Genomic DNA, 16718 nt, shown 5'->3' with positions numbered 1-16718 from the left:
TCCACTCTTGGTAATACTGTATGGAATGTTTTTGCGGGTATCTGCTAATGACACTGATGTGTATACTTGCAATGCTTCCAATGCATTTGGTACTTCTACTGCCAGCTCAAGAGTCAAAGGTAAAGAGAGCTCATTTCTTTTTTATGTTTTTACTGTTAAGAAATGACTTAGATACTGATACACAATATATATAGAATCAATCAAGCATTTCCTTTCTCACATAATCAATTTACAATTCCCTTTCAGTTCGTTTGAATGTCTCTCTAGTTGGAGTCAATCCTCAAGGAAGTAGATGCGATCAACTTAAGAGGAGACCCCCTGGTGTGGACTATTGTGCATTTGTTGGAGATAATCTCACTCTTTCCTGCAGAGTGAATGACCCACAAGCTACTACCATTATATACAAATACGAGGGAGGCTCTTCCAGAGGCAGTGATGTTTCATTAACTCCTGTTCCTTCAGTCGCCGAGGGAAGGTACCTGTACAATGCAACCAATGACTGTGGAAATAGTTCTGATATGTTAAACCTCAGAGTTTATGGTAAGGAGACATACATATTATTTAATTCCTGCAAGCTTCAAAGTTTTCATAAAACTTAAAATTAGTATAATCAATCATAAAGGCTTTTTTTAATTTGAACTCTCAATACAGATCCTGCAAGAATTGATCGTCAGCAGACCCTACCACCTCCAGCTGACTTTAATGAAGAAGTTTTTGGTGCTGGTAGATCTGATGAGCCAATTAATGTCACTTTTGGTAGCAGTGTCAAACTGTTCTGTCCATTCACTGGAATAGGCCAAGCTAATGCAACATGGCTGAGAGAACAACCTGATGGATTCACTGCTGAAATTAATACCAGTCTAGCAGTCTTCTTTATGAATAATACTGGGAATATGTCAGTATTGACCATCTCTCCTTTTACTGAAGAGTTTGAAGGGACTTATCGCTGCACTACAACTAGCATTGATTTTGATGATGCAGGAGACGTTGTGCTTCAAGGTAAAAAAAATTCTAAGTTATTTGTCTATTTAAGGTTAAAAATATTTTAATTTTTACTTTGCTAATTAATTATTTTAACTGCATTTTTATCTACTTTGCTTTATTTTGTAGAGGCTTGTGATGATATAATTGGAACCTGTGAGCACCTTGTGGCCAAGGGTTACTGTTTGATTTACTTTATTAAGAGGTATTTTTGCTGCTGGACTTGCAGGCAATACTGAAGAGGAATGCAGTCTTACACATGCATGCACCAGAACTTAAAGAAACCATGGCACTGTAAACAATTTACAATACATTTTGCTGTCTTTAGTGCTATAAACTTACAAACCCATCATTACCCATTTTTGTTCTTTAGTTTAGCTTTAGGGGCATGGTTTGTGAACGGGTAAAAATAAATAGGTTAGAACAAAAGGCTATTCTTGCCACAAACAAGTGAAAAAGAGCTTTACTAGTGTGGGCTGTGTGGTGATTGCATAGTCTAGTGATTGCACAGTTGTGTTGATCTGTATCTGCTTAGTCATGTTAAAGGGTTAAAATAAGCTCAAAACTACGCCTACATTCCGTGCAAATTAATTAATCTACATTGCAAGTTGAGACTTGAGAGTGATAAAAGTGTTTTACTACATCACTAGAAACAGGAGGTGAAAATGCAAAGTTTGGTCTTGTTTGTCTCAGCACTGGTAAGCATAGTATAGTCGAAATAATAATAATAAATTATTATTATTTACATTATTATTATTTGAACAGGTTGCTGTGTTTGGTATTACTTATGCCCAAGACAACAACTACACAGAGGAGTATAACTGGAATGGCACACTAAGTATTCCTGTAGATGGAAGACAGGCCATTGAAAGTAATGATAGCATGTCATGTGGTTTATATATAATAACAGACCAGGACCCAGCCTTTTTGTCATGGCCTCCATGAGTGTGTGAATGGGTTTTAGTGCATGATTGGGGGTTTGTGATAATCGGTTTCTTGCATTGTGTAGGTGGTAGAATTTATGTTCAGCTTCCAAGCAGCTCCACTCCAATTGATATCAGAATACGTGAGAATGTTAGTGTGACTCTGGATTGTGGCCATTTTGTAACGCTAAACAAATCGAATACATTATGGAGGTTGAGAAAAAGAAACTTTGATGGTGATCTGGAATCTGCTAATTCTCTCATATCAAAAATTTATCCGTAATGTTAATGTTGTTGTGTATATTAAGTAAATTCATCATGCATGTAGTGATGACGGAATTAAAATCTTTGGAGCTGGTACTAACAACAGCAACAGGTTTTTACATGTAGCTAATCCAACACTAGCTTCAAGAACTGAGCAATCAAATGTTGGAGAGTTTGAATGTTATTTTTGTTATTATGAACACAACCCATTAACTGGTAATCAGGAGCATAAATGCAACATTCATAAAGCTGATATCAATATAATAGGTATAATATGTTGTAGTAGAAATTAATTATAATAATTTTTAGGTTCTCAGCCATTGATGAATCGTGCTACAATGTTGCCTTTAAATTTGATAAGAATAGGAACCAAAATTTGCATTGATCCACAATCTCCAGTATTTGAGGTCAGAGTGGTATGTGCTCAGATTGGAAGCATTAATCCTGAGCCATCCTCATCTTACACATTTAATAATCAACCCATAAGTACTGCCTATTCTTTCAAAAGCCATTTCTTCATAAGCCAATTTATTTTTGAGACTGGATTAAACAATTTGATACATGTCTATCCTGAACTCTTGATGGAAAAGAATATGCAAGGTCCATTAAACTGCGTCCTTCAAAATCGTTTTGGAAATGATTCTGAAACAACAAAGATATTGTACAGTAAGTAGAATATTATGTTTTTGACCCTGCAATAAATTTGATCAATGGAAAAACTATTGTTGTTCCATTTCCATTACTAATGGTACTTTTAGATGTGACAGCTACATTTACTGGTTTTATTAATGGTGAAACAAATAGATCTACACAGTGTCCATATGGCTATTCTCCGAATACTTTATGCCCTCGAATTGGACAGCAAGTCAATTTAAATTGTTCTACAAATTATAACAATCCTTACAATGTGATCTTTCCGAACTCCAGCATTGTTACTAATAGGAATTTGAGGTAAATAAATTTACATGATGCAATGGTTTATATTCCTTCTTACTTTTATCCACATGTATATTTTAGCTTCATTATGAAGCCTACTGATTTCGGCTCGTATACTTGTACTAGTTGCAATGACTGCAATGAAGTATCTAACACAATTGTATTTAAAAAAAGTAAGGTTTAGTGATTGTAGTTGATTTTAATTAGGGTGGCACCACTTTAAAGCCCAACATTAGCAACATACATTGAGCAGCTTTGTTGGCTATACCTTTGATGTGGTCAGGCAAGAACAAAGTTGACCACAACTTTGACCAACAATCTATGACCAACAACAAAGTTGCCACAACAAGGTTGCTCAATGCTAAGTCTGTAAGTGGAGAGGGTAGACTAGCTCAGTGTATGTTGATATGAATGACTTTGATAACTTGAATGTAAGTGAGAAAGCTGGCTACATAGCTGCTAGCTGGTGTTTCAAAATAACGCAAGACTAGTGGTTGTAGTGGTAATATTAACAACTTTATGACACTGCATGAGTAATTGTCTACAGACTTGTGCTGAAGGTAAATGACAATGATACAAGTCATATAATAAATAACCTATCATATGTAGTGTTGAGACTATTATTTCTCATCCCACTTTTTAAGAGCTAATCAAGACAATTTTATTATTCTGTTTCAACGGTAATAAAACATGTCCAGGAGGTGTGAAAATTGTTGAGTATTATTCTGATCCTTGTCTAACTTCTCATTGTGAGGATACTGTTTGCACACCTAACCATTGTGGAGAATGTTCTGCTCATTATTGGACAGCTTATTCATTGAAAGCTGGGTGTGGTCACAACGTCATACAGTTTTACATTCTTCTAGTTATTTTGCATATTTCTGGTTGCCAGATTGATTAGATACTTGAAATATGCTCAATTTTATGTGTACTATTCTCTGATATTTGGGTCAGGGATCCGGTCTCTTAGACTTTTTGTCTTTTTCCAGGTTAAATTTGTTGCGATCTTATTCTTTATAGGCATATGTGATCTTCCTAAAGAATCTGGTCCATGCTTGGCATATTTTGAGAGGTGGTATTATAATGGAAGATCAGGTCTCTGTGAAAAATTCATTTATGGTGGCTGTAGAAGTAATAGCAACAACTTTATGACACTGAGTGATTGTCTACAGACTTGTGCTGAAGGTAAACAACTGAAAAAATAATGATATATATGCATGCAATGTTTTACAACCATGCGCAAAATTTTTAAGGTCTTGAGGTCTGTAAATTTGTGAGTTTGCCTTAATTTTTGCAAATTTATGATGCCTGACATCTTGTACCATAATAACTTGTTTTTTGTGGAATTAAATTTTACAAATTTCCAAAGAATTGCGAAATTTACAGCCCTCAAAAATTTTGCACTATACAGTGTGTCTCATCTTTTATAAAATAGATGGTTAATTTGCCTTGGTTTATTAGTTGCATAATTTGTAATTTTATTTTCAAGGTAATAAAACATGTCCTGGAGATGTGGATATTGTTGAGTGTTATTCTGATCCTTGTCAAACTTCTCATTGCACTAACTATGAGGATGCTGTCTGCATACCTAACCATTGTGGAGAATGCTCTGCTCATTATTACAACAGTTCTGGACACAATGTTACAATGATGTGCAGTACATAAGATATATGTGACTCACACTTCTCATACTATATAGCTTGAAATTTTTGTGGGTTTATATTTTCGTGGTTTGCTCCTAGTGGGGCAATTTGTGGTTTAATTTTCATGGTTGACAGTTTATATAGCCTATAAGGATGGCACTTCAATTTTTTCCTGGGGCTAAATTTCGTGGGAAGTTTCACAATCACGAAAACCACGAAATTTACATTCAACGAAAATTTCAAGCTATACCGTATTATGGACAATGTATCATTGAGACAATGCAATTATTTAAAAATTAATATTTGGATTTTAGATAATTGCCCACCAGAAAAACCAGCAGTTAGGTGTATTACCAATCCTTGTGATCATGAAACATGTCCAAACTTGCCTCCAACTAAATGTCAGTTGGATGTGTGTGGATCCTGCATGGCACATCATTACTTGAATGGTACTGAAGTAACTGATATTTGCAGTAAGTGACTTTTTATGGTGTACATGTATTTCTATTTAACAACAATGTATTATGGTGAAGAATTACATGTAATATTGGCCATTGGCAGTTTTTCAACTATAAAATTTGCCAATTTTTTTAAATCTGAGCATGCTAAATACCATATAGTGCAAAATTTTCTAGGGCTGTAAATTTTGCAAATTTGCCTAAAAATTTATTTTACAGATTTAATTCGCGAATTTATGCTGTCTGCCATTTTTATGCCCTAATAATTTGATTTTGACGGAAGTAATTTTTGTGAATCTTCAAAAAATTGCAAAATCAGTGAAATTTATAGTCCTCAAAAATTTTGTGCTATATGGTAACACGTAGTTCAAAAATTGCCAATGTATTGTATAATTCTCTGATTGCCTATTACACATCTTGTGAGGTATTTGCAGGGTATTCAATCCCACATGTATTTTTTTGCTTGTTTTCAAATAGATGCATGTCCAGCTGATGGCCAGATATTCAAAAACTGTGGTGGCTCATGTGAGAGGACGTGTGATGATGTACTGTCACAGGATCCTTTTATTTGTGATGTACATTATTGTGTACCTGATTGTGGATGCCCTGCAGGACAAGTAAGTTTACTTATATTCTAAACTTTTTATTGGACATATTGGTGGTGCTTAATATTGGCAATTCTATGATTTGAGGTTTTCTATTTGTGGTTTTTGGGAGATTTTACAGCAACATGACATTGAGCATATTGCTTAGAATGTGACAAATGTTAAGATTTTATTTTGGTGATCTTATCAATAGCCCACCAATTCCTAAATAAAACTCTACTAATTATTTTTTTCGCTATACAGTAATTATTAATATAATATTATCATAATCATAATTTTTCTTGGATGTATGAAAATCATATGTACATGTAGGTATTGGATAAATCAAACCAAAGGTGTGTATATCCAGACCAGTGTCTCTGTACAGGTCAATGTGATCCAATACCCAATAACTGCTCAAGTATATCTTATGATGAATGCAACTGTAGCATATGTCAAGGTAAGCTGTATACCAGGCAGAATTGTTCAAATAAAATTAATTTTAAATAAATTATTGAGATGTGGGATCAGTTGCATAGTTGTAATGCTGCTAAAAAATTAGGTCAAAAATTCTGTAGTACGGTTTTTTGGCCAAATTTTATTAAGAATAGTTCAAGTAAAAATCTTCATTTTAATTTTTTTGACAACATATGCATGGTCTGATGTTATGTATTTAGTTTGACCTGATTATATGGTCAAATTTGAATTTTTAATAGTGCTGTGCTTGTCAGCTCATGAAGTGTGCTGTTTAGTTTACTTAGCACGTTTTGTAGGAAACCCTGATAAGAATATGTTATCGCTTTCTTGACACAACCAGTACTGTAAATCTGGTAATTTTCAGTGGTTATAAAATAATTTTCAATATATTAATAGACAAAAAAAGTGTGAGCAATTCTAAATTTAAAACTTTTCAAATGAAATTATTGTAAATAAAAATAAAAATTTCAACGTGAAATAATTGTAATTCTTAGTTTGTTTTACAAAAGGAATGTAATTAAATGTGTAATTGTAATTGAGACTTTTTAATTGAACCCAAGTCTGAAATTATTCTTATTATATTGCATTGTATGTACATAGATTGCTCTATCGATGGTCAGCTGTATCACAAAGAGGAAGCAAGCTGCCCAAAGACTTGTTCTAATCGTTATCTCTTATGCAGTGGTGATACAAAGCCTGGCTGCTCTTGCCCAGAGGGTCAATTGATTGACGAAATGAAAAATCAGTGTGTTAATCCTGATGATTGCTCCAGTAAATAACTTAATACATTGTGTTACACAATTAGTTATGGTTTATTCTATCTTTTAGAAGTTAATCCATGTACATTAGATCCTCAGCCAGGGCCATGTACTGCTAGTATAACAAGATACTATTATAATTACACTACTGAGACATGTCAAGAGTTTACATACAGCGGTTGCTTTCCTAATGAAAATAACTTCCTTACTCAACATGACTGTGAAGAAAAATGTAGTGGTAAGCACATGAAATAACTGCACGATATTAATTTGTATTTTAGTCATAATTATTATACTGTTTAATACTTAGTCATAAATATTTTTATGCCTTCATAGATTGCTATCCAGTTTGTACTCGTGAATATTGTTTTATTAATAGAAGAGCAACATGTTCTCTGTAAGATATAATTGACATGATGGTCATTTATATCCTTCCACATTCAGACCTTCATCATTGCCTGGTAGTGTTAAAGAATGCCCAGGAGGATGTACCATATCCAATTGTGGTGCATGCTATTATTCATATAATGATCTTCCAATCCCAAATGTTTTCAGGGGTTGTCCAACACATTGTCCAGTAACTAATACTACAGTGGATGAGTCTTGTATGCAATTTTGGGGAACTTGCATTGAGATGGCTTACAATCAGTTATACGAAGATGTGAGTTATTATTACTAGCCAGTCTTGCAATTGTAACTTTTCTTTTAAAAGGTGCCAACACATGAGAAAATAAAAGATAACTTTCGATGCTGGGAACATCCTTGCCACATTCCATAAAATTTTACTATTTTTGGTTTTTGGTTTTTGACTCTACCTTTATAGGTTTTAGTAATTTAATTTTTTTTTGTGTGATTCATTACATCGATTACAACCAATTGCACTTTTGATAGTCTACTGAAAATATGAAATAATACAAAGTGGTTCAGTTTTCTCGGCCTTGTATTAAAAAACAAACAGAAGCTAGAATATTGTCGACTTGTCATCGATGGTATCTTGTTTTTACAAAGCTAATTATAGCTAGAAGATTTGATGTTACACATGATTGTGAGGTTTCATTATTTTTGTACTCTTAAACTGTGCTGCCTGCTGCATCATTCATTAATCAATTTTTTCATTTTTTGTGCTTTGGGCCAGTTTGGGGGCGTGGTAAGTTTATGTAAACGGGTTAAAAATTGTTGCCTCAATATGCCTGGTAAGAAGTTTAAAGAGCCAAACTCTAAAGCAGTGGCCGCTAAAGAGAGGAAGTCAGCGGCTAAGAGAGAAGAAGACGAAAGGAAAAGACAAGAAGAGGAGGACCAGTACTGGAGGGACGATGATAAACATGTAGCGAGGAAACAAGACAGAAAGGTAGAGAGTATGATTCAATTTATTCTTCATTCCCTTAATTTGTGATATCAGTTATGAAGTTTTTGCTCTATAGAAAGTGTCTACGACGTATGAATGTAGTTTTTGGGTGGTTTTTTTACTTCATTCTTGCCCTATATTGAAATTGAAATTTTAAAGTTGTTAGCCCAACCAAAATTTAATGTAAATTTTTATAACTATATACATGTATATTCATTGCTATATTTTTGTCGTAGGCTGACAGAGAGAGAAAGCGTCAAGATCAGCTTGACAAGAAACTCGAAGCAAAGAAACTTCTAGAAGCCGAAGAACAGGGCTTGAAAGGGAAAGCCTCTTCACGTCCTCCTCCAAAAGTAACAAGAGCACAGATCGCCGAATCACAGGCCTCTAGCGGAGCCACACCCCTCCCAAAATCAGTAGTGGAAGTAGACCCATTGATAGAGAATCCTAATCATTTAATGCAACAGAGATCTCTAGAGGGCCATCACGACGCAGCAACTGTTGATGAAGCGATTGCTGTACTTAAAGTTAGTGGACCTGATCAAGGACTTGACAGACATCCGGAGAGGAGAATGAAAGCTTCTTATGCTGCATTTGAGGAGAGAGAAATAGCCAGACTCAAAGCTGAGAATCCTAACCTTAGGCTGTCTCAAGTGAAGCAGTTGGTTAGGAAGGAGTGGATGAAGTCGCCTGAAAACCCAATGAATCAACCACACAGTTCCTTCAATGAGAAATCATGATGGCTGATCTGATACTGTGTATAATATATGTACATGCATATAGTGCAGAAAACTATTTTCTATAAAATGAGAGAAATATGATTTTAACATAATTTATTTAATTATAATAATTTAAATGCTATTCTCTCACTCTTATTATTATTGGTAGTTTGGTATTACTGTTCTCTTATTTTTATTTCAGTTGATAATTATGAATAGAATGGATAATACTATATTCTTCTTCATCGTCATACAATGTGCTGAATATTATTAACTGCATGTTTTGGCTCATTTTTCACTCACAAAAAATTTTAAAATCAACATCACACATACATACCACATATCAGCAATAATAGCACAGCATAAAGGAAATAATAATTATAGCTTTTTTAAATCAAATTTAAGTTTAATTGAGAGCAACTAGTAAGTGTCAACCAGTGACCTATAATCATGATAATTGATAATAATAATATCAACTACTAATTAATGACACAAACCTTGTTACGATGTTCTTGCTAAAGTCTTGAGTTGAAATGTCAGACCAGGAAGTGAAAGTCATGCTGTAGACTGTGTTTGGAGTCATTAAGAATCCATTATCACTATAGACAATAAGAATAGAACACTTTCAATACTTGCAGTATTGAGTATACATGTGTATTAAATATTGAGAATAATCTCACCTGAAATATCCTTCCAAAGCTCCACTATCTAACATCACATAAACTGCAGTTGCATCAGATTGGAGACTAAACTAAAAACAGTCAAAAAGTATAAGTTATATTTTAGCAATTATTAATGATAATATCATAATAGAGACTTACTGATACTTCATTTGATGATATTGACATCACATTACTGACTGTTATTTTAGCTGATGGAAGATTTATTTTTGTAAAGTTTCCAGGAAAGAAATGAGTAGAAGAAAGGATTGTATTGGAACCATCTACATGTACATAAATATTGCATTAATACAAAATTATTATTTTTTAATATTTTAAGTAGTAAGCATAACCTTGAGTTATCCAAATATGTAGATAAGCATCATTGACTGTCAGGCTTCCTTGAAATATATCACTAATCTTGTATTCAGCTACTTTTGTTCCTGTAAATCCTTCAGACTGTAAGTTTGGCATACTCTTCTGAGATACTGTTTTACCCTATACACCATACCCAATCAATAGTACATAGCTATTGAGTATAGTACTATCTTACATCCCAAGATATGATGTCAACTGAAAGTGAATACTTAGCAGTCATCTGTGGATCATCGACAGTGACATAAACTGCAATAGAGCCATTCAATTGATACGCAGTGACAGAGACATCAGAATAAATCTATAGCACATTAACAGACACAAAATATTTTTAAAATCAATGCTTGTATATACCGTATAGCGGGCAAATTTGGAGGGGCTAAATTTTGGCGAATTGCTAAATTTTGGTGATTGGTGGATGCGAATTTGTGGCCACGTGCCATTGAGCAGGCGTATAATAGCTCAAAATGGTGGGTTTTTATTTTGGTGAATGGCTATCAAAATGCCAAATTCACCAAACTTAACCCTCTCCAAAATTTCCCGCTATACGGTAAGCACTTACTCTCCTCATTGCATAATGCAGTAACTTCCATCTTCCAGCATATTCAACAGAAGACCAGGTCTGTGCCTGCCAGATATCATTCTATTATAATAAATTAAATAAATTCAACCATCATAAATGACTGATACTCACTAGTTGCCAGTACAGTGTACCACGAGTGTATGCTCCAGCTTCACTCAGTAACCTGTGATAATGCTCAGCCTCTGATCCTATGCATATAACTTGAACAACTTGAGATAAGTAGATGAAATCCTTAAATTGTTGAACTGAATCAGTACTATAATATAAAATAAAAAAAGATGGAATTATTCATGCATTATCAACAAGTGTATAAATTTAAGTTTATTATAGAGTATAATATTTACTGTGAGAATAAAAAAATTTAAGCTCAAATTGTTTAAAATTTTATTCAACGAAATGTGCAAGCTATTATAGTATTTCAGTCTCACCTGTTTGGTAGATGAAAAAATTTAGCCATCATGTTCTGCATTTGCTTATTACCATCAGGGTGATGCTGTCTATGGCTAGTAAAGAATGGTGAGTCATTGCTCCAATCCTGCAATAACATTCAATAGAGTGTAAATATGCTATTTTACATATTGCATCATAGTGTCTCTAGCTTACATCTGGTTTTGAAATTGTTGAGAGCGAGTAAAATGAAGGATAGCTTTGAAAACCAAACTCACTCGCAAAACGAGGCCGAGGGAAAGTTGAAACATCATTACAAGTACTAAAATAGTCGTACCTGCAAAATTACGTTTTATCATTAGTAATTGTAGTATGGTTGTATTGACCTGTGTATGTCACCAACAGTGGTGTTCTGTGAGTCTCCCCATCGTTGTACATATATGCCCATCACTGGGTCATCAACTTTAGCTCCATTTGAGGGACTAGCTGGCCAATAGCTCCTTGTGGTGTCCTAAAGTCAGAGAATTACAAGTAGGTTTTGAAAACTAGAAAAGGCTAAGAGAGCTAGAATTCTTACATCTAATTATGATTGCCCATGGTTTTTTTCAAAAATGGCTCCAAAATCAGTCCAAATTTTTATTACATTTTCTGATACATATTGATGTCCTTATGCTGTGTAGAAAGTTTGAGCTAATTCCGGCTTAAATTTTTCAAGTTACAGCCATTTTAAGAAAATGCCAAAAATCTGAAAAATTCACTGTACTATAGCCCATGGTTTTTTCAAAAAAATGGCTCCGAAATCACCTCAAATTTTTATTACATTTTCTGATACATATTGATGTCCTTATGCTGTGTAAAAAGTTTGAGCTGATTCCGGCTTCAATTTTTCAAGTTACAGCCATTTTAATAAAACGCTAAAAATCTGAAAAATGCCCAAGGCCCATGGTTTTTTCCAAAAAATGGCTCCAAAATCACCTAAAATCTTTATTACATTTTCTGATACATATTGATGTCCTTATGCTGTGTAAAAAGTTTGAGTTGATTCCGGCTTTAATTTTTCAAGTTGTGGCCATTTTAAGAAAACGCTAAAAATCTGAAAAATGCCCAAGGCCCATGGTTTTTTCCAAAAAATGGCTCCAAAATTACCTAAAATTTTTATTACATTTTCTGATATATATTGATATTCTTATGCCGTGTAGAAAATTTGAGCTAATTCTGGCTTCAATTTTTTAAGTTACGGCAATTTTAATAAAATGCCAAAAATCTGAAAAATTCACTATACTATTATAGTCCATGGTTTTTTCGAAAAAATGGCTCCGAAATCACTTCAAATTTTTATTACATTTTCTGATACATATTGATGTACTTATGCTGTGTATAAAATTTGAGCTGATTCCGGCTTCAATTTTTTCAAGTTATGGCCATTTTAATAAAACGCTAAAAATCTGAAAAATTCATTGTACTATTATAGCCCATGGTTTTTTTCCAAAAAATGGCTCCAAAATCACTCCAAATTTTTATTACATTTTCTGATACATATTGATGTCCTTATGCTGTGTAGAAAGTTTGAGCTGATTCAGGCTTCAATTTTTCAAGTTATGGCCATTTTAATAAAATGCTAAAAATCTGAAAAATTCATTGTACTATTATAGCCCATGGTTTTTTCGAAAAAATGGCTCCGAAATCACTTCAAATTTTTATTACATTTTCTGATACATATTGATGTACTTATGCTGTGTAGAAAGTTTGAGCTGATTCCGGCTTCAATTTTTACAAGTTTTTAAAGTTTCTCCAAAATCAAACTAAAGTACCTCTACTATAGTACAGGGACTTTGGCCAAATTTTTTTCAAAAATGAGTAGAAAGAATTCTTCATTTTTATCATGTATGAATGTGCCTTCAATATACCTCTTCCCAGAGTGTTGCTCTAACAGTTGAGTCATACAGTAATGTGTAATCAACCAGTTTAGCTGTATCACCAATAGCATATCCCTATACATAAAGGTAAATAAAATAAATAAATATATAAATAAAATTAATAAATCTTGTTTGTGTGTGTATATACGTACCTGGTTCTCATTGTTCCCACTCCACAGTACAATGCTAGGATGATATCCTAACCTCCTAACATTATCAATCACTTCTTCTCTTACATTCTCTAGAAAATCCTACATAACATAGCAAGGAAATAAAAAATAAAATGAACAAAGTCCAGCAATACAATAGTTAGTGACACTTAGTGCTTTAAGCAAATAAACTGCTGTTCACACAAGCATTTTTTGATTAAAATTAAATAATCTGTACACTAACAACAGGTGCATGTACTACACTACATTAAAGTATACTAGTTCATATCTTATGCAGTAAATGCCACTCACTCTGTCCCTAGGATAAAGTGATACAGCAAACATAAACTCTTGCCACACCATCACTCCATACTCATCACACATGTCATAAAGCCAATCAGGTTGATAGAGACCACCTCCCCTATACAAACAATTGATGATACAAATAGATAATATTCTAATATTCTGAGGTTATGGTATATGTACCATATTCTGATCATGTTCTGGTTCCCTTCAACTGCTGATTTTAATAATCTTTCAAAAACCTCGGGTGTTGCTCTAGTGACAAATGCATCCATCGGAATGAAGTTTCCTCCTTTGATAAAAATAGGATACTTTCCCTCTGAAATGAAGAATGGATTATTGTTTATGCACTGTACTATATACTTGAATCTGTTTGCTGGAAGTAAAATAAATATCCTTTTTCATTATTAGGAGGTCGTTCATCAGAGATGACTTTAATATTTCTAAAGCCAACCTTTCTCATTTGATTAACACTGAATAGTTCCTTGCCATCCTACAATATAGAAATGACTACAAGTCAAAGGATTCATTGAATACCTTCATTATAGTGACTGATACTGTTGCTTGGTATAGCTGTGGTTTAGGATTGGCTGAGCTGCGTGGTTTCCACAGATAATCATCCATATCTGATGATTTAACAGTATAAGAGAAGAACCTAGCACATTGCTTTACACCAGGAGAATTAGGAAAATTAAAAGGCTACAGGAAAAAAACAATGATAATAATATTAGAAGCAAGTTAATAACACACATCTGCTTGAAATTCCTTGGAAAATGGTGTATTGTCCACTTGAATACTTGTCTGCATAGAATATTGCCCTATGTACAAACACTTTAAAAAACTAGTTCAGATTTGCATACCTTCAACCAGTTGAATGTAGCAAACCAGTGCCTCCATATAGTAAGTCTCATCTGTTTCATTATAATGAGGTTTTGGGACAATTTCAGTTACATACACATCACTAGCAGTCACATAACTAAGGAATATATAATTTGAAGCTCGCAATAATCATTATTATTTTCAGGTACCTGATGTTCTGCCATATGCCAGCAGGAACAAATGCAGGGCCCCAATCCCACCCAAAATCTAAGAATAAGAAATAAATATGATAATATTTAAATAGAGTATTGCCTGATTGAGGTTTCCTAATGAAGTTTCTAGCTGCATGAGGAATATATACACCTGTTGATTTAAATGAGTTTGTCATAACTGCAAATTGAGGTTTATAAAAGTCTCACTTACCACCAAAGTACACATCATAAGGATACTCCTGCTGCTTTTCAACAGAATAGTTTGCTGAAGCCTATAACAATAGACAATTTGTAAAGCTTAATGTGCAGTTACATCTGCACTCATAACTTTCTACCTGAATGTATACTTGAAGAGAATTAGTACCAACTTTAGCTGCATCCTGTATTAAAGATGTACAACTCAGTGATATAATAAACATGTCAACTAACTGTCATATCAAAGAGCCATCTCCTGAAGAAACTATTGCTGCCACCAATTGCTACACCATTGACCCTACAACAGTATAATCTAAAGACTGGTGTGTTCAGTGCATTTACTTACGATACTGTAGCTACTGAGTCAAGTCCATTGCATTTTATAAATAACTTGCGATTTTTCACATCATCATCAGTCAAATCAAATGTTGTCTCATATATCCAGTCACTGTAGGCTATCCATTGATAATTTGCATCATTTTCACCAACTGCATACAAGATATTGTAGTCATAAAGAAAGGAATTGACCCTTTCACTTACAATAAGGATCATCAATGACTTTCTGTGCTCTATAAAAGTATTATATAATTATTGTGCCAAAAGGTCAAACTCACAGTAGGTCAAGATGGACTATTCCAGGGACTGTGGCTGGAAGACCTTTGACCTTTCCAGCAGAATCTGATAGCTGCCAGTTCTCTCCATCTAGTGACCTCTCAATCTGGTCTGCTTTTGTAATGAAAGCTTGCAAAGCAAGGAAAACAGCAATGAAGCTGCAAGAAATCATTCTCCATGCAAACGAACCACACCCACATACAAGCCACACCTTTATTAGCGTGGGCGTTACTCAATGTCATAATTTTTTATTGATAATGATTATTATTTATTGTCCATAATGATAGATAAGATTGAAATAGTAGGAATCAGTTGCAAGAATGTAAGGATCCAAAATCAGTATTGTCTCTTTCAATATCTGATGAAGACAAGTCACCAAAACTAAAGTATTGGAATTTGCTTCTAGCCAAAGATGACAAACACTTTTGCAGGGGATCTCCATACTCTTCCTTTGGAAAATTCAAGAAATGAAAAGTAACGAAACTACAGGACTCAATCAATTCTACCAGTACATGTATACTGATGTTGGTTGGCTGTGCCTGAATAGTTTCATCTACAGGTAATACAGGCATATAAAGAGGTACATCAGCAACAAAATGCTTCAAACGCTTTCTGCTATTGATAGCCAGGGCAGTAACAAATTCAGAAGTGATGAGCGTATCTTTACAACCAAGCCACAAATGAGTGAGGCTACTATACAGTGAAGGATCTACTGGTAGTATCAATTTCACTGCTCCAGTAATAATGAGAACTGAGAGTTGTTGGCAATGCTGAAGGACTTTTTCTAGTCCATTGGTTGAACCAGAATCAAGCAGTGGAAATTCGACTCTTAGATATGTCAAAAATCTGAGATTTGAAACGACCAGAAATAAAAAGTGATGAATGAAACAATCATGGGGTTTTTTTCTATTGAACAGTGGGAAGTCTAATCCATGGCATTTATAACAAATGCCAGAGCCATGGCATAAATGAAGACCTTTGAGTCTGGACATACTCTTGATATAATCGATCATATTAATATCTGAATCTGACAGAAGTAATACCTTATTTCTTCGAGATGGCGAGTCAACAACATTAGGTGGTAACATAAAACAGCTGATGGACAAGAGTTCTAAATACTTCATTTTTGATAAAAGATGCCAAAAATGCTCTTTGTCAATCCTTATGCTGCATTGCAAATGCATGCTATCAGAATAAAAAAATCTTGATAAATTTAGCCCCCTCAGTTTAAGACAGTGTTCAGATAATGGAACCATGTAGGCATCCACACCATCCAAAATACGACTTCCCTGTAAACTAACTTCTAAAACATTTGGTGTTTCTTTGACGATTGAACTGAAGGTCTCAAGTGATATAGTTACACAATCAAAATGAAGAACACTGATGCTATTTCCAAGCTGACTGCTGTAAACTGGCAGAC

At 34.0% G+C, this 16718-nt stretch overlaps 4 protein-coding genes across 5 annotated transcripts; 3 read left to right on the top strand and 1 right to left on the bottom strand.

Moving 5' to 3' along the window:
• The first annotated feature begins 9 nt into the window (after positions 1-9).
• Positions 10-1336, top strand: LOC109585475 (uncharacterized). The gene is made up of 4 exons (XM_020001569.1): positions 10-119; positions 247-540; positions 652-999; positions 1111-1336. The coding sequence occupies exons 1-4, from the start codon at positions 26-28 to the stop codon at positions 1218-1220; spliced, it is 846 nt and encodes a 281-aa protein (XP_019857128.1). The 5' UTR covers positions 10-25; the 3' UTR covers positions 1221-1336.
• A 220-nt stretch (positions 1337-1556) lies between these two features.
• Positions 1557-7926, top strand: LOC105314215 (uncharacterized). 2 transcript variants are annotated; one of them, XM_020001575.1, is made up of 17 exons: positions 1557-1679; positions 1747-1852; positions 1991-2183; positions 2233-2435; positions 2478-2834; positions 2927-3119; positions 3186-3277; positions 4125-4289; positions 4594-4761; positions 5062-5220; positions 5683-5822; positions 6123-6249; positions 6867-7037; positions 7095-7262; positions 7361-7421; positions 7469-7685; positions 7737-7926. In XM_020001575.1, the coding sequence occupies exons 1-17, from the start codon at positions 1647-1649 to the stop codon at positions 7800-7802; spliced, it is 2619 nt and encodes an 872-aa protein (XP_019857134.1). In that variant the 5' UTR covers positions 1557-1646; the 3' UTR covers positions 7803-7926. The 2 variants fall into 2 exon arrangements, with proteins under 2 accessions (XP_019857134.1, XP_019857135.1); XM_020001576.1 differs by lacking the exon at positions 5062-5220.
• Positions 7927-8171: 245 nt separating this feature from the next.
• On the top strand, positions 8172-9339 carry LOC100636216 (coiled-coil domain-containing protein 124-like). Its single transcript, XM_003389502.3, has 2 exons — positions 8172-8372; positions 8606-9339. The coding sequence occupies exons 1-2, from the start codon at positions 8211-8213 to the stop codon at positions 9107-9109; spliced, it is 666 nt and encodes a 221-aa protein (XP_003389550.1). The 5' UTR covers positions 8172-8210; the 3' UTR covers positions 9110-9339.
• A 55-nt stretch (positions 9340-9394) lies between these two features.
• LOC100636089 (beta-mannosidase-like) lies at positions 9395-15518 on the bottom strand. Its single transcript, XM_011408252.2, has 27 exons — positions 15301-15518; positions 15227-15255; positions 15033-15174; positions 14921-14984; positions 14827-14871; positions 14703-14763; positions 14592-14642; positions 14489-14546; positions 14321-14436; positions 14211-14278; positions 13998-14159; positions 13824-13953; positions 13644-13779; positions 13470-13578; positions 13161-13259; positions 13000-13083; positions 11479-11603; positions 11309-11429; positions 11134-11240; positions 10817-10961; positions 10685-10765; positions 10301-10423; positions 10101-10245; positions 9910-10031; positions 9769-9839; positions 9586-9687; positions 9395-9530 (listed from the first exon to the last, which is right to left on the bottom strand). The coding sequence occupies exons 1-27, from the start codon at positions 15468-15470 to the stop codon at positions 9509-9511; spliced, it is 2688 nt and encodes an 895-aa protein (XP_011406554.2). The 5' UTR covers positions 15471-15518; the 3' UTR covers positions 9395-9508.
• Between the last annotated feature and the right edge of the window lie 1200 nt (positions 15519-16718).

This window comes from Amphimedon queenslandica, unplaced genomic scaffold (assembly GCF_000090795.2).
Source record: "Amphimedon queenslandica unplaced genomic scaffold, v1.1 AMPQUscaffold_13057, whole genome shotgun sequence".
NCBI lineage: Eukaryota > Metazoa > Porifera > Demospongiae > Haplosclerida > Niphatidae > Amphimedon > Amphimedon queenslandica.
This window is presented reverse-complemented; position numbering and strand designations above follow the sequence as displayed.